Raw genomic sequence first — 13,203 nt, forward strand, 5'->3', positions numbered from 1 at the left:
ACGGCTCAGGGACACAGAGGAAACACTGCAGACTGGTCTGATACACACCTTTTGTACTTTCAGTTTAACATGAGCACACATTAGTGTGTGTGTGTGTGTGTGGGTACTGTGTATGCTGAGGAGTGTGTGAGTGACAGCGCAGGGATTTAGCTGAGCAGCTCAGGGTTTCCTCGGTGTGTCTGTTGTGTAACTAAAATAAGTTTATAGCCCCATTGTTCTGTGTGTGTGTGTGTGTGTGTGTGTGTGGTTGTATGACAGGTGTGTGAGTGTGTGTGTGTGTGTGTGTGTGTGTGTGTGTGTGTGTGTGTGTGTGTGGTTGTATGACAGGTGTGTGAGTGTGTGGTCTGGCTCATATGTAGAAGGTTTATACTGTATTATACTGGCATTAACACTGTGCACAGGCAGTGTGTGTGTGTGTGTGTGTGTGTGTGTGTGTGTATTATTTATATTTTACACACTGATGTAGATGAAGCTGCTGTTCAGGGTGTTTAATTCATACCAAGTGATGGAGTTTGTTTAAACTTCTAATCCAGGGCGGCCATTTTGATTCAGAACAGATCCACACAGTGTGTCAGAGTGCTTCATGGTCTGAGACAGGATTATATTTTTCTACAAAAACAAGATTAGAAGTCAGATTAAAGTGTTCACATGACACATCTGTCAAGACTCTGTGTCTGAGATGATGCTAACTAACCAGTGCCCACATCTGACGGATGATGGAGACGATCTGGTGGAGTTTCACTGGCTCTGGGCTGTTCCTCACTACAGGCTGTAATTCTACATTTTAAAAGCAGATCAAGAGACAGACCCGTCTGTCCTCTGAGAGGGCGTTAAATCTGCCCAGAGTCTCCAGTCTCCTGTCTTCAGTCTCCCGTCTCCAGTCTTCAGTCTCCCGTCTCCAGTCTTAAGTCTCCAGTCTCCTGTCTTCAGTCTCCAGTCTCCAGTCTTCAGTCTCCCGTCTCCAGTCTTAAGTCTCCAGTCTCCTGTCTTCAGTCTCCAGTCTCCAGTCTTCAGTCTCCAGTCTCCAGTCTTCAGTCTCCCGTCTCCAGTCTTCAGTCTCCAGTCTCCAGTCTTCAGTCTTCAGTCTCCTGTCTTCAGTCTCCAGTCTCCCGTCTCCAGTCTTCAGTCTCCAGTCTTCAGTCTCCCATCTCCAGTCTTAAGTCTCCAGTCTCCTGTCTTCAGTCTCCTGTCTCCAGTCGTCAGTCTCCAGTCTCCTGTCTTCAGTCTCCTGTCTTCAGTCTCCCATCTCCAGTCTTAAGTCTCCAGTCTCCTGTCTTCAGTCTCCTGTCTCCAGTCGTCAGTCTCCAGTCTCCTGTCTTCAGTCTCCAGTCTTCAGTCTCCCATCTCCAGTCTTAAGTCTCCAGTCTCCTGTCTTCAGTCTCCTGTCTCCAGTCGTCAGTCTCCAGTCTCCTGTCTTCAGTCTCCAGTCTTCAGTCTCCCATCTCCAGTCTTAAGTCTCCAGTTTCCTGTCTTCAGTCTCCTGTCTCCAGTCTCCCGTCTCCTGTCTTAAGTCTCCAGTCGTCAGTCTCCAGTCTCCTGTCTCCAGTCTTCAGTCTTAAGTCTCCAGTCTTCAGTCTCCAGTCTCCTGTCTTCAGTGTCCTGTCTTAAGTCTCCAGTCTCCTGTCTCCAGTCTCCAGTCTCCTGTCTTCAGTCTTCAGTCTCCAGTCTCCTGTCTCCAGTCTCCCATCTCCAGTCTTAAGTCTCCAGTCTCCTGTCTCCAGTCTCCAGTCTTCAGTCTCCAGTCTTAAGTCTCCAGTCTCCTGTCTTCAGTCTCCTGTCTTAAGTCTTCAGTCTCCCATCTCCAGTCTTAAGTCTCCAGTCTCCTGTCTTCAGTCTCCCATCTCCAGTCTTAAGTCTCCAGTCTCCCGTCTCCAGTCTCCCGTCTCCAGTCTCCTGTCTTCAGTCTTCAGTCTTCAGTATCCAGTCTTCAGTCTACTGTCTTAAGTCTCCAGTCTTCAGTCTCCAGTCTCCCGTCTCCAGTCTCCAGTCTTCAGTCTTCAGTATCCAGTCTTCAGTCTACTGTCTTAAGTCTCCAGTCTCCCGTCTCCAGTCTCCTGTCTTCAGTCTTCAGTCTTCAGTATCCAGTCTTCAGTCTACTGTCTTAAGTCTCCAGTCTTCAGTCTCCAGTCTCCCGTCTCCTGTCTTCAGTCTTCAGTCTTCAGTATCCAGTCTTCAGTCTACTGTCTTAAGTCTCCAGTCTTAAGTCTCCAGTCTCCAGTCTTCAATCTTCAGTCGGGGGCACAGAGAGTTTGCAGTGTTTACTGGGTCACAGCTGAAGGTGACATGTTTGGGTGTCTGCAGATATAAACTGAATTTTCTGAGTGTGTGTGTGTGTGTGTGTGTGTGTGTGCGTGTGTGGGTGTGTGTGCGTGTGTGTGTGTGTGTGTGTGTGTGGTATTATTAGCAGTGTGCGTGTGTGTGTGTGTGTGTAGTATTATTAGAGGTGTGCGTGTGTGTGTGTGTGGTATTATTAGCGGTGTGTGAGTCAGTATTTAGGCTTCAAACAAAGTTACCCTGGATTAGAGAGAATCAACTGGACAGACAACTGGAGAAGGATGGAGGGAGGAGAGATGATGGAGGGATGACAGAGAGATGGAGGTATATAACAGAGAGATGAGAAGTCATTCAATCGGCACAGATCTGGTTCCTTTCCCGGAGAAAATCTAACCTCTCTGGGAAGCCAACAATCCATCCTCCAATGGTTTTTTCTCGTCCACTGTCAGATGGAGGGATGAAGGGATGAAGAGGAGAAAGACAGCTGGTGGGGATGGGAGGATGGATGGAGGGCTTACAGAGAAATGTGTAGTGGCATCAGCAGTAAACCTTTATTTATAAAACAGGTCCAGGCACACAGAGGGTCACACAGCTCAGCCAACACCGGAGGAGACGTTCACACTAACCCTTTCACTAAAAACTAATACGTCCATAACACACAGCAGCAACACCACAACAACGTTCACACCAAACACAGTTATTAATCCATCAATAACAACTAACCGACAGTCCGTGGACACAGACAGCAGCAGGTTTCACTGCCGTGACGTGATTTCATCCTGAGACGTTTTTTAACCTCTTTAAACATGTAAAACATGAAATTCACTGATCAGTCCATCCATGGAAAAATAACAGAACGCCAAACTTTCACTGGTTCCAGTTTCTCACATGTGACCGTTTACTGGTTTTCTTACAGCTGAGTTAGGCTGTTTGATTCTGACATCACTGGGCAAACATCCCATAATAATCTTTAATAACACTGTGATTCACTGACAGAGAACTGGACTCCTGCTCCTCCTCTTGTTGTGAGGAGATTTTGTCCGATCACAGGTCATTTCAGAGAGAGGACGTCCCCTATTGGCTGTTGTACAGACACAGATGCATTTACACTGCAGAGCAACACAAACAGGAAGTCGCACTGATCAAACGCAGTCTGACAGGAAGCTCAATAAAACATGAGTCAGTAACAGTGAAGAGTTTCAGAGATGGACAGAAAATGTTGCTAATGTTTAGCGTTCTGCTAACAGTAGCTAAAGACTCACAACTGCAGCTTCATGTTTATGTAGCTAACGTTAGCTAAAGCCTCGAATCACAGGGTGTCCTCCGCCTCACTCCCCGCCGCTCCAGACCACCTCACCAGGAGGAGAGTGGGCAGCAGATCCAGGGACTGACCTCCTGACAGCGGCCTGAACCCAGTCAGATCAAACCCCAGCTCAGAGCCCCGCCTCCCCACCACATCAGAGTTAAGTTGAAATTAGTTTCAATGGCAGCAAAACAAAAGGTCAAAGGGTCTCTGCAATCATTCAGATTCATCCTCTGGGAACATGAACGCATCTCTGACTATCTGCTCCTGTGTTTAACCTTTAAGATCAGACACAGCCCTCAGAGAGCACTGCTGTTACTGTAGCTTCAACATGTCGCTGTGATCCGTCGCTGAGCTGTGTCGTTCTAACCAGCCAGACAACCTAAAGCCCCGATGGGGCCCGCTGTGACCTCCACTGGGACCCTGCCAGGACAATAATTCACCAACACAAAGAGACATTTTAAAGGACGTGTTTGGAGCATTACAGGTGTCTTAACATTGTTGCAGGATTTAGAGCCCATCGGGGAGTCCTGCAGTAACACGAGGCCTCTGTGAGTCTCTGTGAGGATTCAGGGACAAGACAATCAGCAGCATTAGACCACTCTGAGACCTGGACTTGACCTCCGACCGCAGACAGCAACAGCTGATCTGAGGAGCAACAACCAGGACAGGGACTTTGCTGAGGGACATTCTGGACATCGTATCCAGACTGAAACAGAATCTGCAGGGTTTTATTTTTCAGTTTTCAGCAGTGATCCAGAATCAAAATCTGCTCAATGGTTTTTGCCTGATATATCGTATTTGATAAATTTACAAAAACATTTTCTTTCCAAATCAGAAATCTGTTTCTCCAGGTGGGCGTGGTCATGTCCATCAGAGGGAGGGCGGACGTGGAAATATGTCAAAATGTTGGACCTGCACAAATCAGCTCTAGTAACATAATGTTAGCTGGCTGGCTGGTTAGTGCAGCTGCACCATTATGGGCAAAAACATGATCATGATCACATTGATCGATAGTGAGATCATGATTATTGATTGTTTATATTTTTATTTCACTTTCACATTTCAATTAACAGAACGCTGCGTTCACTTCCTGTGCTACACTCCTGCTAATGTCCTCATCTGGGCATCAAAATATGACGTTAAGTAAAATTCTTCATCACCTGAATTCACCTCATCTCAGAGAAATAAAAAAACTTTTTTACCCCAAATTAAACAGACACAGTTTTGATTTCCTGCCAACTAACAAATCTGTGCATCAAATAAGACTTGAAATAATACTGAATAAAATAATAACAATAATGGTCGCAGTGCAGTGATGATGATGATGATGACGATGACGATGATGATGATGATGATGATGGTGCTGTTATCTTTATCTGAGCTGAAGCTGGCTACAGACGGGGATTCATTCATGTGTTCATCATGCTGCAGATTGAGGTGTCTTTTCAGGTGCATGTGATTTGTTCTCTTCTAAACACCACATGATGACGGTCGACGAACGAATGATTGTCATTTTGCTGTGCACTGTGTGATGCTGCTTAAAGTGCACCTTTCTGACATAAAGTGACTCAGCACTACCGGGGGATGCAACTCTGTGCAGAGTTCATTCTGAGTAAGGTGAGTGAGATCAAGATAAAATGACAGCCTGTAAGAACGTGGTCTGTGGGGAGTGAGGAAGATATCCACTCTTTAAAGAGAGAATTATCGGCTGATGGAGGGTAAAGAAAATAAACCCAGTCCAATAAAGTACAACTGTTTACTCAGCCCGTGTGCTACAGGTGTCTATGTGTCACTGTGGGTCTCACAGGTTGAGCAGAGACTGGATGAATGTGGTCCTGCACCAAGTCAGGTACCTGCAAGTTACCTGTCAGGTACCTGACTCGGTGCAGGACTGTGAGAAAGAAGAGAAGTGAGAAGCGCCTGGAGTTAGTCAGAGAGTTTTCTTTTTGTTGAGCTGTGGTTCAGCAGGTTACAGTGCCAGCTGAGTGTCAGACAGTGGATCCTCTCACCTGAGCGTCACGTACCTACATCTCGTCATTTTACAATCTGTGGACAGAGTGATTACAGACGCTTCAATACAAACTAAGGCCTGACTTTAGATGAATGAATTTTGTGCTTTTTAAAACTTCTGAAGGATCTGCAGGAACCCTGTATGTGATGGCACAGATCCCCACAAATACAACATGCTAACGTTATTAGCATAAGCCTATGGTATTTTACATTGTATAAATTAGCCTAGCAGCTAGCAGAGATTTCCTCTGCTCATAATTTGGGAAATGCCCATTGGTCCGACAGCAAATTGTTCCGACCATAGTAAACCCATTGTTCCAAAGCCATTCCGAAATCATCATGATGCCCTGTGGTTAAGGTCTGGTTAGGTTTAGGCACAAAAACCACTTGGTTAGGGTCAGGAAAAGATCATGGTGTGGGTTAAAATGAAAAAGAAAGTGACAAACTCATAAGCCGTGAGCCTGCTTCACCTCAAGCCTTTCCCAGCTGACCCAGAGCCGGTCGCGGCGCACCATCAAGGCAGAAATACGCCCACCAGGAGCCATTCAGCACCGTGGACCGTCGGACTAATGGGATGTCGGACCAATGACAAGGACTCCCATATTTCAGCCAGGATAAATCTCACACAGTGTGTGGAAGCTTTATTGTCTTCACTATTTATTGTTTATCTGTGAAATTAAAGTAAATCAAAGCTTTGTTTCCACTGAGGGAAATGGTTTCAGCTTACAGAGACAAACAGGAGGTCTGCGTCACTGTGACGTGGCGTTACAACGCAGAGTTATAAATCCTGCTTAATCCAGAGACAGTCATAAATGTCCACTACATGTGTGTCACATGAGAAGGGACTGAGTAGCTGAGAGGGGCGGGGCTTATCACAGGGTCACTCAGCTATAAAAAGATTGAAGTTGTAATAAAGTGATGTTATTGTTTAGACGGAGACACAGAGGCACGGAGAGGACAGATGTCCATACATAGACTGATGGACAAGTCCATGTCAGAGACACACAGAGACACACAGAGAGACACAGAGACACAGACGCACAGAGACATACAGAGACACAGAGACACAGAGACATACAGAGACACAGACACACAGAGACACAGACACACAGAGACATACAGAGACACAGAGACACAGAGAGACACAGAGACACAGAGACACAGAGAGACACAGAGACACAGAGACACAGACACACAGAGACACAGAGACAGAGACACAGAGACATACAGAGACACAGAGACATACAGAGACACAGAGACACAGAGACATACAGAGACACAGACACACAGAGACACAGACACACAGAGACATACAGAGACACAGAGACACAGAGAGACACAGAGACACAGAGACACAGACACACAGAGACACAGAGACAGAGACACAGAGACATACAGAGACACAGAGACATACAGAGACACAGAGACACAGAGACATACAGAGACACAGAGACACAGAGAGACACAGAGACACAGAGACACAGAGACATACAGAGACACAGAGAGACACAGAGACACAGAGAGACACAGAGACACAGAGACACAGAGACATACAGAGACACAGAGAGACACAGAGACACAGAGAGACACAGAGACACAGAGACATACAGAGAGACACAGAGACACAGAGAGACACAGAGACACAGAGAGACACAGAGACACAGAGAGACACAGAGACACAGAGACATACAGAGACACAGAGACACAGAGACATACAGAGACACAGAGACATACAGAGACACAGAGACACAGAGACATACAGAGACACAGAGAGACACAGAGACACAGAGAGACACAGAGACACAGAGACATACAGAGACACAGAGACACAGAGACATACAGAGACACAGAGAGACACAGAGACACAGAGAGACACAGAGACACAGAGACATACAGAGACACAGAGACACAGAGAGACACAGAGACACAGAGACACAGAGACAAACAGAGACACAGAGACACAGAGACATACAGAGACACAGAGAGACACAGAGACACAGAGAGACACAGAGACACAGAGACACAGAGACATACAGAGACACAGAGAGACACAGAGACACAGAGAGACACAGAGACACAGAGACATACAGAGAGACACAGAGACACAGAGAGACACAGAGACACAGAGAGACACAGAGACACAGAGACATACAGAGACACAGAGACACAGAGACATACAGAGACACAGAGACATACAGAGACACAGAGACACAGAGACATACAGAGACACAGAGAGACACAGAGACACAGAGACATACAGAGACACAGAGACACAGAGAGACACAGAAACACAGAGACACAGAGACAAACAGAGACACAGAGACACAGAGACATACAGAGACACAGAGAGACACAGAGACACAGAGAGACACAGAGACACAGAGACACAGAGACATACAGAGACACAGAGAGACACAGAGACACAGAGACAGAGACACAGAGACACACAGAGACACAGAGACACACAGAGACACAGAGACACAGAGAGACACAGAGACACAGAGACACAGAGACATACAGAGACACAGAGACACAGAGACATACAGAGAGACACAGAGACACAGAGAGACACAGAGACACAGAGACATACAGAGACACACAGAGACATACAGAGACACAGACACACAGAGACACAGAGACATACAGAGACACAGAGACATACAGAGACACAGAGACACAGAGAGACACAGAGACACAGAGACATACAGAGACACAGAGACATACAGAGACACAGACACACAGAGACACAGAGACACAGAGACATACAGAGACACAGAGACATACAGAGACACAGACACACAGAGACACAGACACACAGAGACACACAGAGACACAGACACACAGAGACATACAGAGACACAGACACACAGAGACACACATAGACACAGACACACAGAGACACAGAGACACACACAGACACACAGAGACACAGAGAGACACAGAGACACAGAGAGGACAGATGTCCATACATAGACTGATGGACAAATCCATGTCAGAGACACACACAGACACACAGAGACACAGAGAGACACAGAGACACACACAGACACACAGAGACACACAGACACACAGAGACACAGAGACACAGAGAGACACAGACACACAGAGACATACAGAGACACAGAGAGACACAGAGACATACAGAGACACAGAGAGACACACAGACACACAGAGACACAGAGACACAGAGAGACACAGACACACAGAGACATACAGAGACACAGAGAGACACAGAGACACAGACACACAGAGACATACAGAGACACAGAGAGACACAGAGACATACAGAGACACAGAGAGACACAGAGACACAGAGACATACAGAGACACAGAGAGACACAGAGAGGACAGATGTCCATACATAGACTGATGGACAAATCCATGTCAGAGACACACAGAGACACACAGAGAGACTCAGAGAGACACAGAGAGGACAGATGTCCATACATAGACTGATGGACAAATCCATGTCAGAGACACACAGAGACACACAGAGAGACACAGAGAGACACAGAGACACAGAGAGGACAGATGTCCATACATAGACTGATGGACAAATCCATGTCAGAGACACACAGAGACACACAGAGAGACACAGAGAGACACAGAGACACAGAGAGACACAGAGACACAGACACACAGAGAGACACAGAGACACACAGAGACACAGAGACACACAAAGACACAGACACACAGAGACACAGAGACACACAGAGACACAGACACACAGAGAGACACAGAGACAGACTGGACAGAGCAGTGAGACATGTGCAGTCAGTTTCCATGTATAGCCTCAGATTGAGGAGGGGACAGACAGAGACACAGAGGATGAGGACGGAGCCGACCCGGCTTTACTTCTGTCCATCTCACCACAGCAGGCCTTTTATGATCCTTCAGCAGGACCGGTCCAACCAATCAGCTGCAGCGCAGCAGGTCACATGATGCAGGCAGCTTCACAGGGAGGTGATAAAGAGAGGTGATGCTCTGTGGGACGACTTATTTTGTCCTCCTGCACGTCCTCTCAGACTACGCTCCTACTCCACCTGAACTACACCCACCAGCAGCAGCAGTGTCTCACACTGACCCGGCACGGTGAGTACTCCACCTGCTCTCAGGACATCGCCTCTGTCTTCACTCATCACTGTCTGTCTCAGAGACATGGCACTGGATCATCAGTCTCATGATGAGTCAGGACGAAGTGTGACCTCCTGAATTTATCCAACAGGTTTTACAGAGTTCAGACTGAGTCAGAGGGGACAGGTCTGTCCTGGACCTCCCTGACCTGAGGGTGTCCACGGAGACACAGATTATCAGCCTGTCTTTTAGCTTCTGGATTAATGACTAATTAGGAAGGGATAATCACCTTCCTTTGCTCTAGCGCCATGCTGTCAGAACGACAGGAGGTTAGGGCCGTTATTAAACAAATATTAATATATAATAATCATCTCAGACCCGTGTCAGCACTCTCTTTAATAAACAAACCTTTTTCACATTCAAAGTCCAAAACAAGTTTCCACAGTGAGTCACTTTACTTTAAAACAGTCGAGGGGCCACCTGGCGCCCTGCGGAGGGCCAAGTTGGGTCTCACTGCACTGATATGTCACTGTCCGCTGAGGTGGATCCTGCTCTCCTGTCTCATCTCGTGCTCGCCTTTTTGTCAATACTAGATTCAACAATCCGATATTATCAAAACAAAATGAAATCATTGATAGAAATCTTCGTCTTTAAGACGCGCCTCAATTTTGAAAATCTCACAGCATGTTTGAGTCACTGTTTCTGTCACACACTCCTTCTTCCTGAACTGACAGCAGACGACGATGAACCAGGATATTTACTGATGTCGTCTCGTATCGATCGCAGACCACTGACTGTCTCTGTGACATCAGCAAGCATCATGTCGTTACCCAGAGAACAGATTTAATATCACATCCTGATAAACTCCTGATTCGCCCTCCTCATTGAGACCTCACAGGATTATTCTCCAACATAAACTTGTCTTCCATCAGACATGAACTGAAGCACAGGTCAGCAGCAGGTTTTATCTCTAAAACACTTCAGAGTCTGAACATCATCAACGTCCTCCAGGAGACAGACTGGACATGAGTCACGTCTCATCTGCTCCCTGTGTCTCCTCAGTGTCCCACTGGTCAGGACAGACGAGGGAGAAAATCAATACAATGAAGCATCGCATCACATCAACAGAACCTGGACCTCTCTGATTGGCTGTGTCTCACCTGAGGCTCTCTGATTGGCTGTGTCTCACCTGAGGCTCTCTACGATAAAACGCCTCTATTTCCAGTGCTGATGCATCCTGACCGCGTGTTTGGTCCTGACCGCGTGTTTGGTCCTGACCGTGTGTGTTTGGTCCTGACCGTGTGTGTTTGGTCCTGACTGCGTGTTTGGTCCTGATCGTGCGTGTTTGGTCCTGACCGCGTGTGTTTGGTCCTGACGGCGTGTTTGGTCCTGATCGTGCGTGTTTGGTCCTGACCGCGTGTTTGGTCCTGACCGTGTGTGTTTGGTCCTGACCGCGTGTTTGGTCCTGATCGTGCGTGTTTGGTCTTGACCGTGTGTGTTTGGTCCTGACCGCGTGTTTGGTCCTGACCGTGTGTTTGGTCCTGACCGCGTGTTTGGTCCTGACCGTGTGTGTTTGGTCCTGACCGCGTGTTTGGTCCTGATCGTGCGTGTTTGGTCCTGACCGTGTGTGTTTGGTCCTGACCGCGTGTTTGGTCCTGACCGTGTGTTTGGTCCTGACCGTGTGTGTTTGGTCCTGACCGTGTGTGTTTGGTCCTGACCGTGTGTGTTTGGTCCTGACCGTGTGTGTTTGGTCCTGATCGTGTGTGTTTGGTCCTGATCGTGTGTGTTTGGTCCTGACCGTGTGTGTTTGGTCCTGATCGTGTGTGTTTGGTCCTGATCGTGTGTGTTTGGTCCTGATTGTGTGTGTTTGGTCCTGACCGTGTGTATTTGGTCCTGACCGTGTGTGTTTGGTCCTGATCGTGTGTGTTTGGTCCTGACCGTGTGTGTTTGGTCCTGATCGTGTGTGTTTGGTCCTGATCGTGTGTGTTTGGTCCTGATCGTGTGTGTTTGGTCCTGACCGTGTGTATTTGGTCCTGACCGTGTGTGTTTGGTCCTGATCGTGTGTGTTTGGTCCTGACCGTGTGTGTTTGGTCCTGATCGTGTGTGTTTGGTCCTGATCGTGTGTGTTTGGTCCTGACCGTGTGTATTTGGTCCTGACCGTGTGTGTTTGGTCCTGACCGCGTGTTTGGTCCTGATCGTGTGTGTTTGGTCCTGACCGTGTGTTTGGTCCTGATCGTGCGTGTTTGGTCCTGACCGTGTGTGTTTGGTCCTGACCGCGTGTTTGGTCCTGACCGTGTGTTTGGTCCTGACCGCGTGTTTGGTCCTGACCGTGTGTGTTTGGTCCTGACCGCGTGTTTGGTCCTGATCGTGCGTGTTTGGTCCTGACCGTGTGTGTTTGGTCCTGACCGTGTGTGTTTGGTCCTGACCGTGTGTGTTTGGTCCTGACCGTGTGTGTTTAGTCCTGATCGTGTGTGTTTGGTCCTGATCGTGTGTGTTTGGTCCTGATCGTGTGTGTTTGGTCCTGACCGTGTGTGTTTGGTCCTGACCGTGTGTGTTTAGTCCTGATCGTGTGTGTTTGGTCCTGACCGTGTGTGTTTGGTCCTGATCGTGTGTGTTTGGTCCTGACCGTGTGTGTTTGGTCCTGACCGTGTGTGTTTGGTCCTGACCGCGTGTTTGGTCGTGATCGTGCGTGTTTGGTCCTGACCGTGTGTGTTTGGTCCTGACCGCGTTTGGTCCTGATCGTGTGTGTTTGGTCCTGACCGTGTGTGTTTGGTCCCGACTGTGTGTGTTTGGTCCTGATCGTGTGTGTTTGGTCCCGACTGTGTGTGTTTGGTCCCGATCGTGTGTGTTTGGTCCTGACCGTGTGTGTTTGGTCCCGACTGTGTGTGTTTGGTCCTGATCGTGTGCGTTTGGTCCCGACTGTGTGTGTTTGGTCCTGACCGTGTGTTTGGTCCTGACCGTGTGTTTGGTCCTGACTGTGTGTGTTTGGTCCTGACTGTGTGTTTGGTCCTGACCGCGTGTTTGGTCCTGACCGTGTGTTTGGTCCTGACTGTGTGTGTTTGGTCCTGACCGTGTGTTTGGTCCTGACCGTGTGTTTGGTCCTGACTGTGTGTGTTTGGTCCTGACCGTGTGTTTGGTCCTGACCGTGTGTTTGGTCCTGACTGTGTGTGTTTGGTCCTGACTGTGTGTTTGGTCCTGACTGTGTGTTTGGTCCTGACTGTGTGTGTTTGGTCCTGACCGCGTGTTTGGTCCTGACCGTGTGTGTTTGGTCCTGACCGTGTGTGTTTGGTCCTGACTGTGTGTGTTTGGTCCTGACCGCGTGTTTGGTCCTGACCGTGTGTGTTTGGTCCTGACCGCGTGTTTGGTCCTGACCGTGTGTGTTTGGTCCTGACTGTGTGTGTTTGGTCCTGACCGTGTGTTTGGTCCTGACTGTGTGTGTTTGGTCCTGACCGTGTGTTTGGTCCTGACCGTGTGTTTGGTCCTGACTGTGTGTGTTTGGTCCTGACTGTGTGTTTGGTCCTGACCGTGTGTGTTTGGTC

General features: G+C 48.1%; 2 protein-coding genes across 2 annotated transcripts in view; one reads left to right on the forward strand and one right to left on the reverse strand.

Moving 5' to 3' along the window:
• Positions 1-3,942: 3,942 nt before the first annotated feature.
• LOC144464178 (uncharacterized) lies at positions 3,943-9,750 on the reverse strand. Its single transcript, XM_078170341.1, has 5 exons — positions 9,675-9,750; positions 8,726-8,956; positions 7,934-8,437; positions 7,325-7,601; positions 3,943-4,000 (listed from the first exon to the last, which is right to left on the reverse strand). Exons 1-5 carry the CDS (start codon positions 9,748-9,750, stop codon positions 3,943-3,945), a joined length of 1,146 nt encoding a protein of 381 aa, XP_078026467.1.
• Positions 9,606-13,203, forward strand: part of LOC117258227 (myosin-7-like) — a 37,676-nt gene continuing 34,078 nt past the window's right edge. The window contains exon 1 of the mRNA XM_078169684.1: positions 9,606-9,682. The gene's annotated coding sequence lies outside the window, so the exon portion shown is untranslated. The remainder of the gene's footprint in view (positions 9,683-13,203) is intronic.

This window comes from Epinephelus lanceolatus, chromosome 8 (genome assembly GCF_041903045.1).
Source record: "Epinephelus lanceolatus isolate andai-2023 chromosome 8, ASM4190304v1, whole genome shotgun sequence".
Classification (NCBI taxonomy): domain Eukaryota; kingdom Metazoa; phylum Chordata; class Actinopteri; order Perciformes; family Serranidae; genus Epinephelus; species Epinephelus lanceolatus.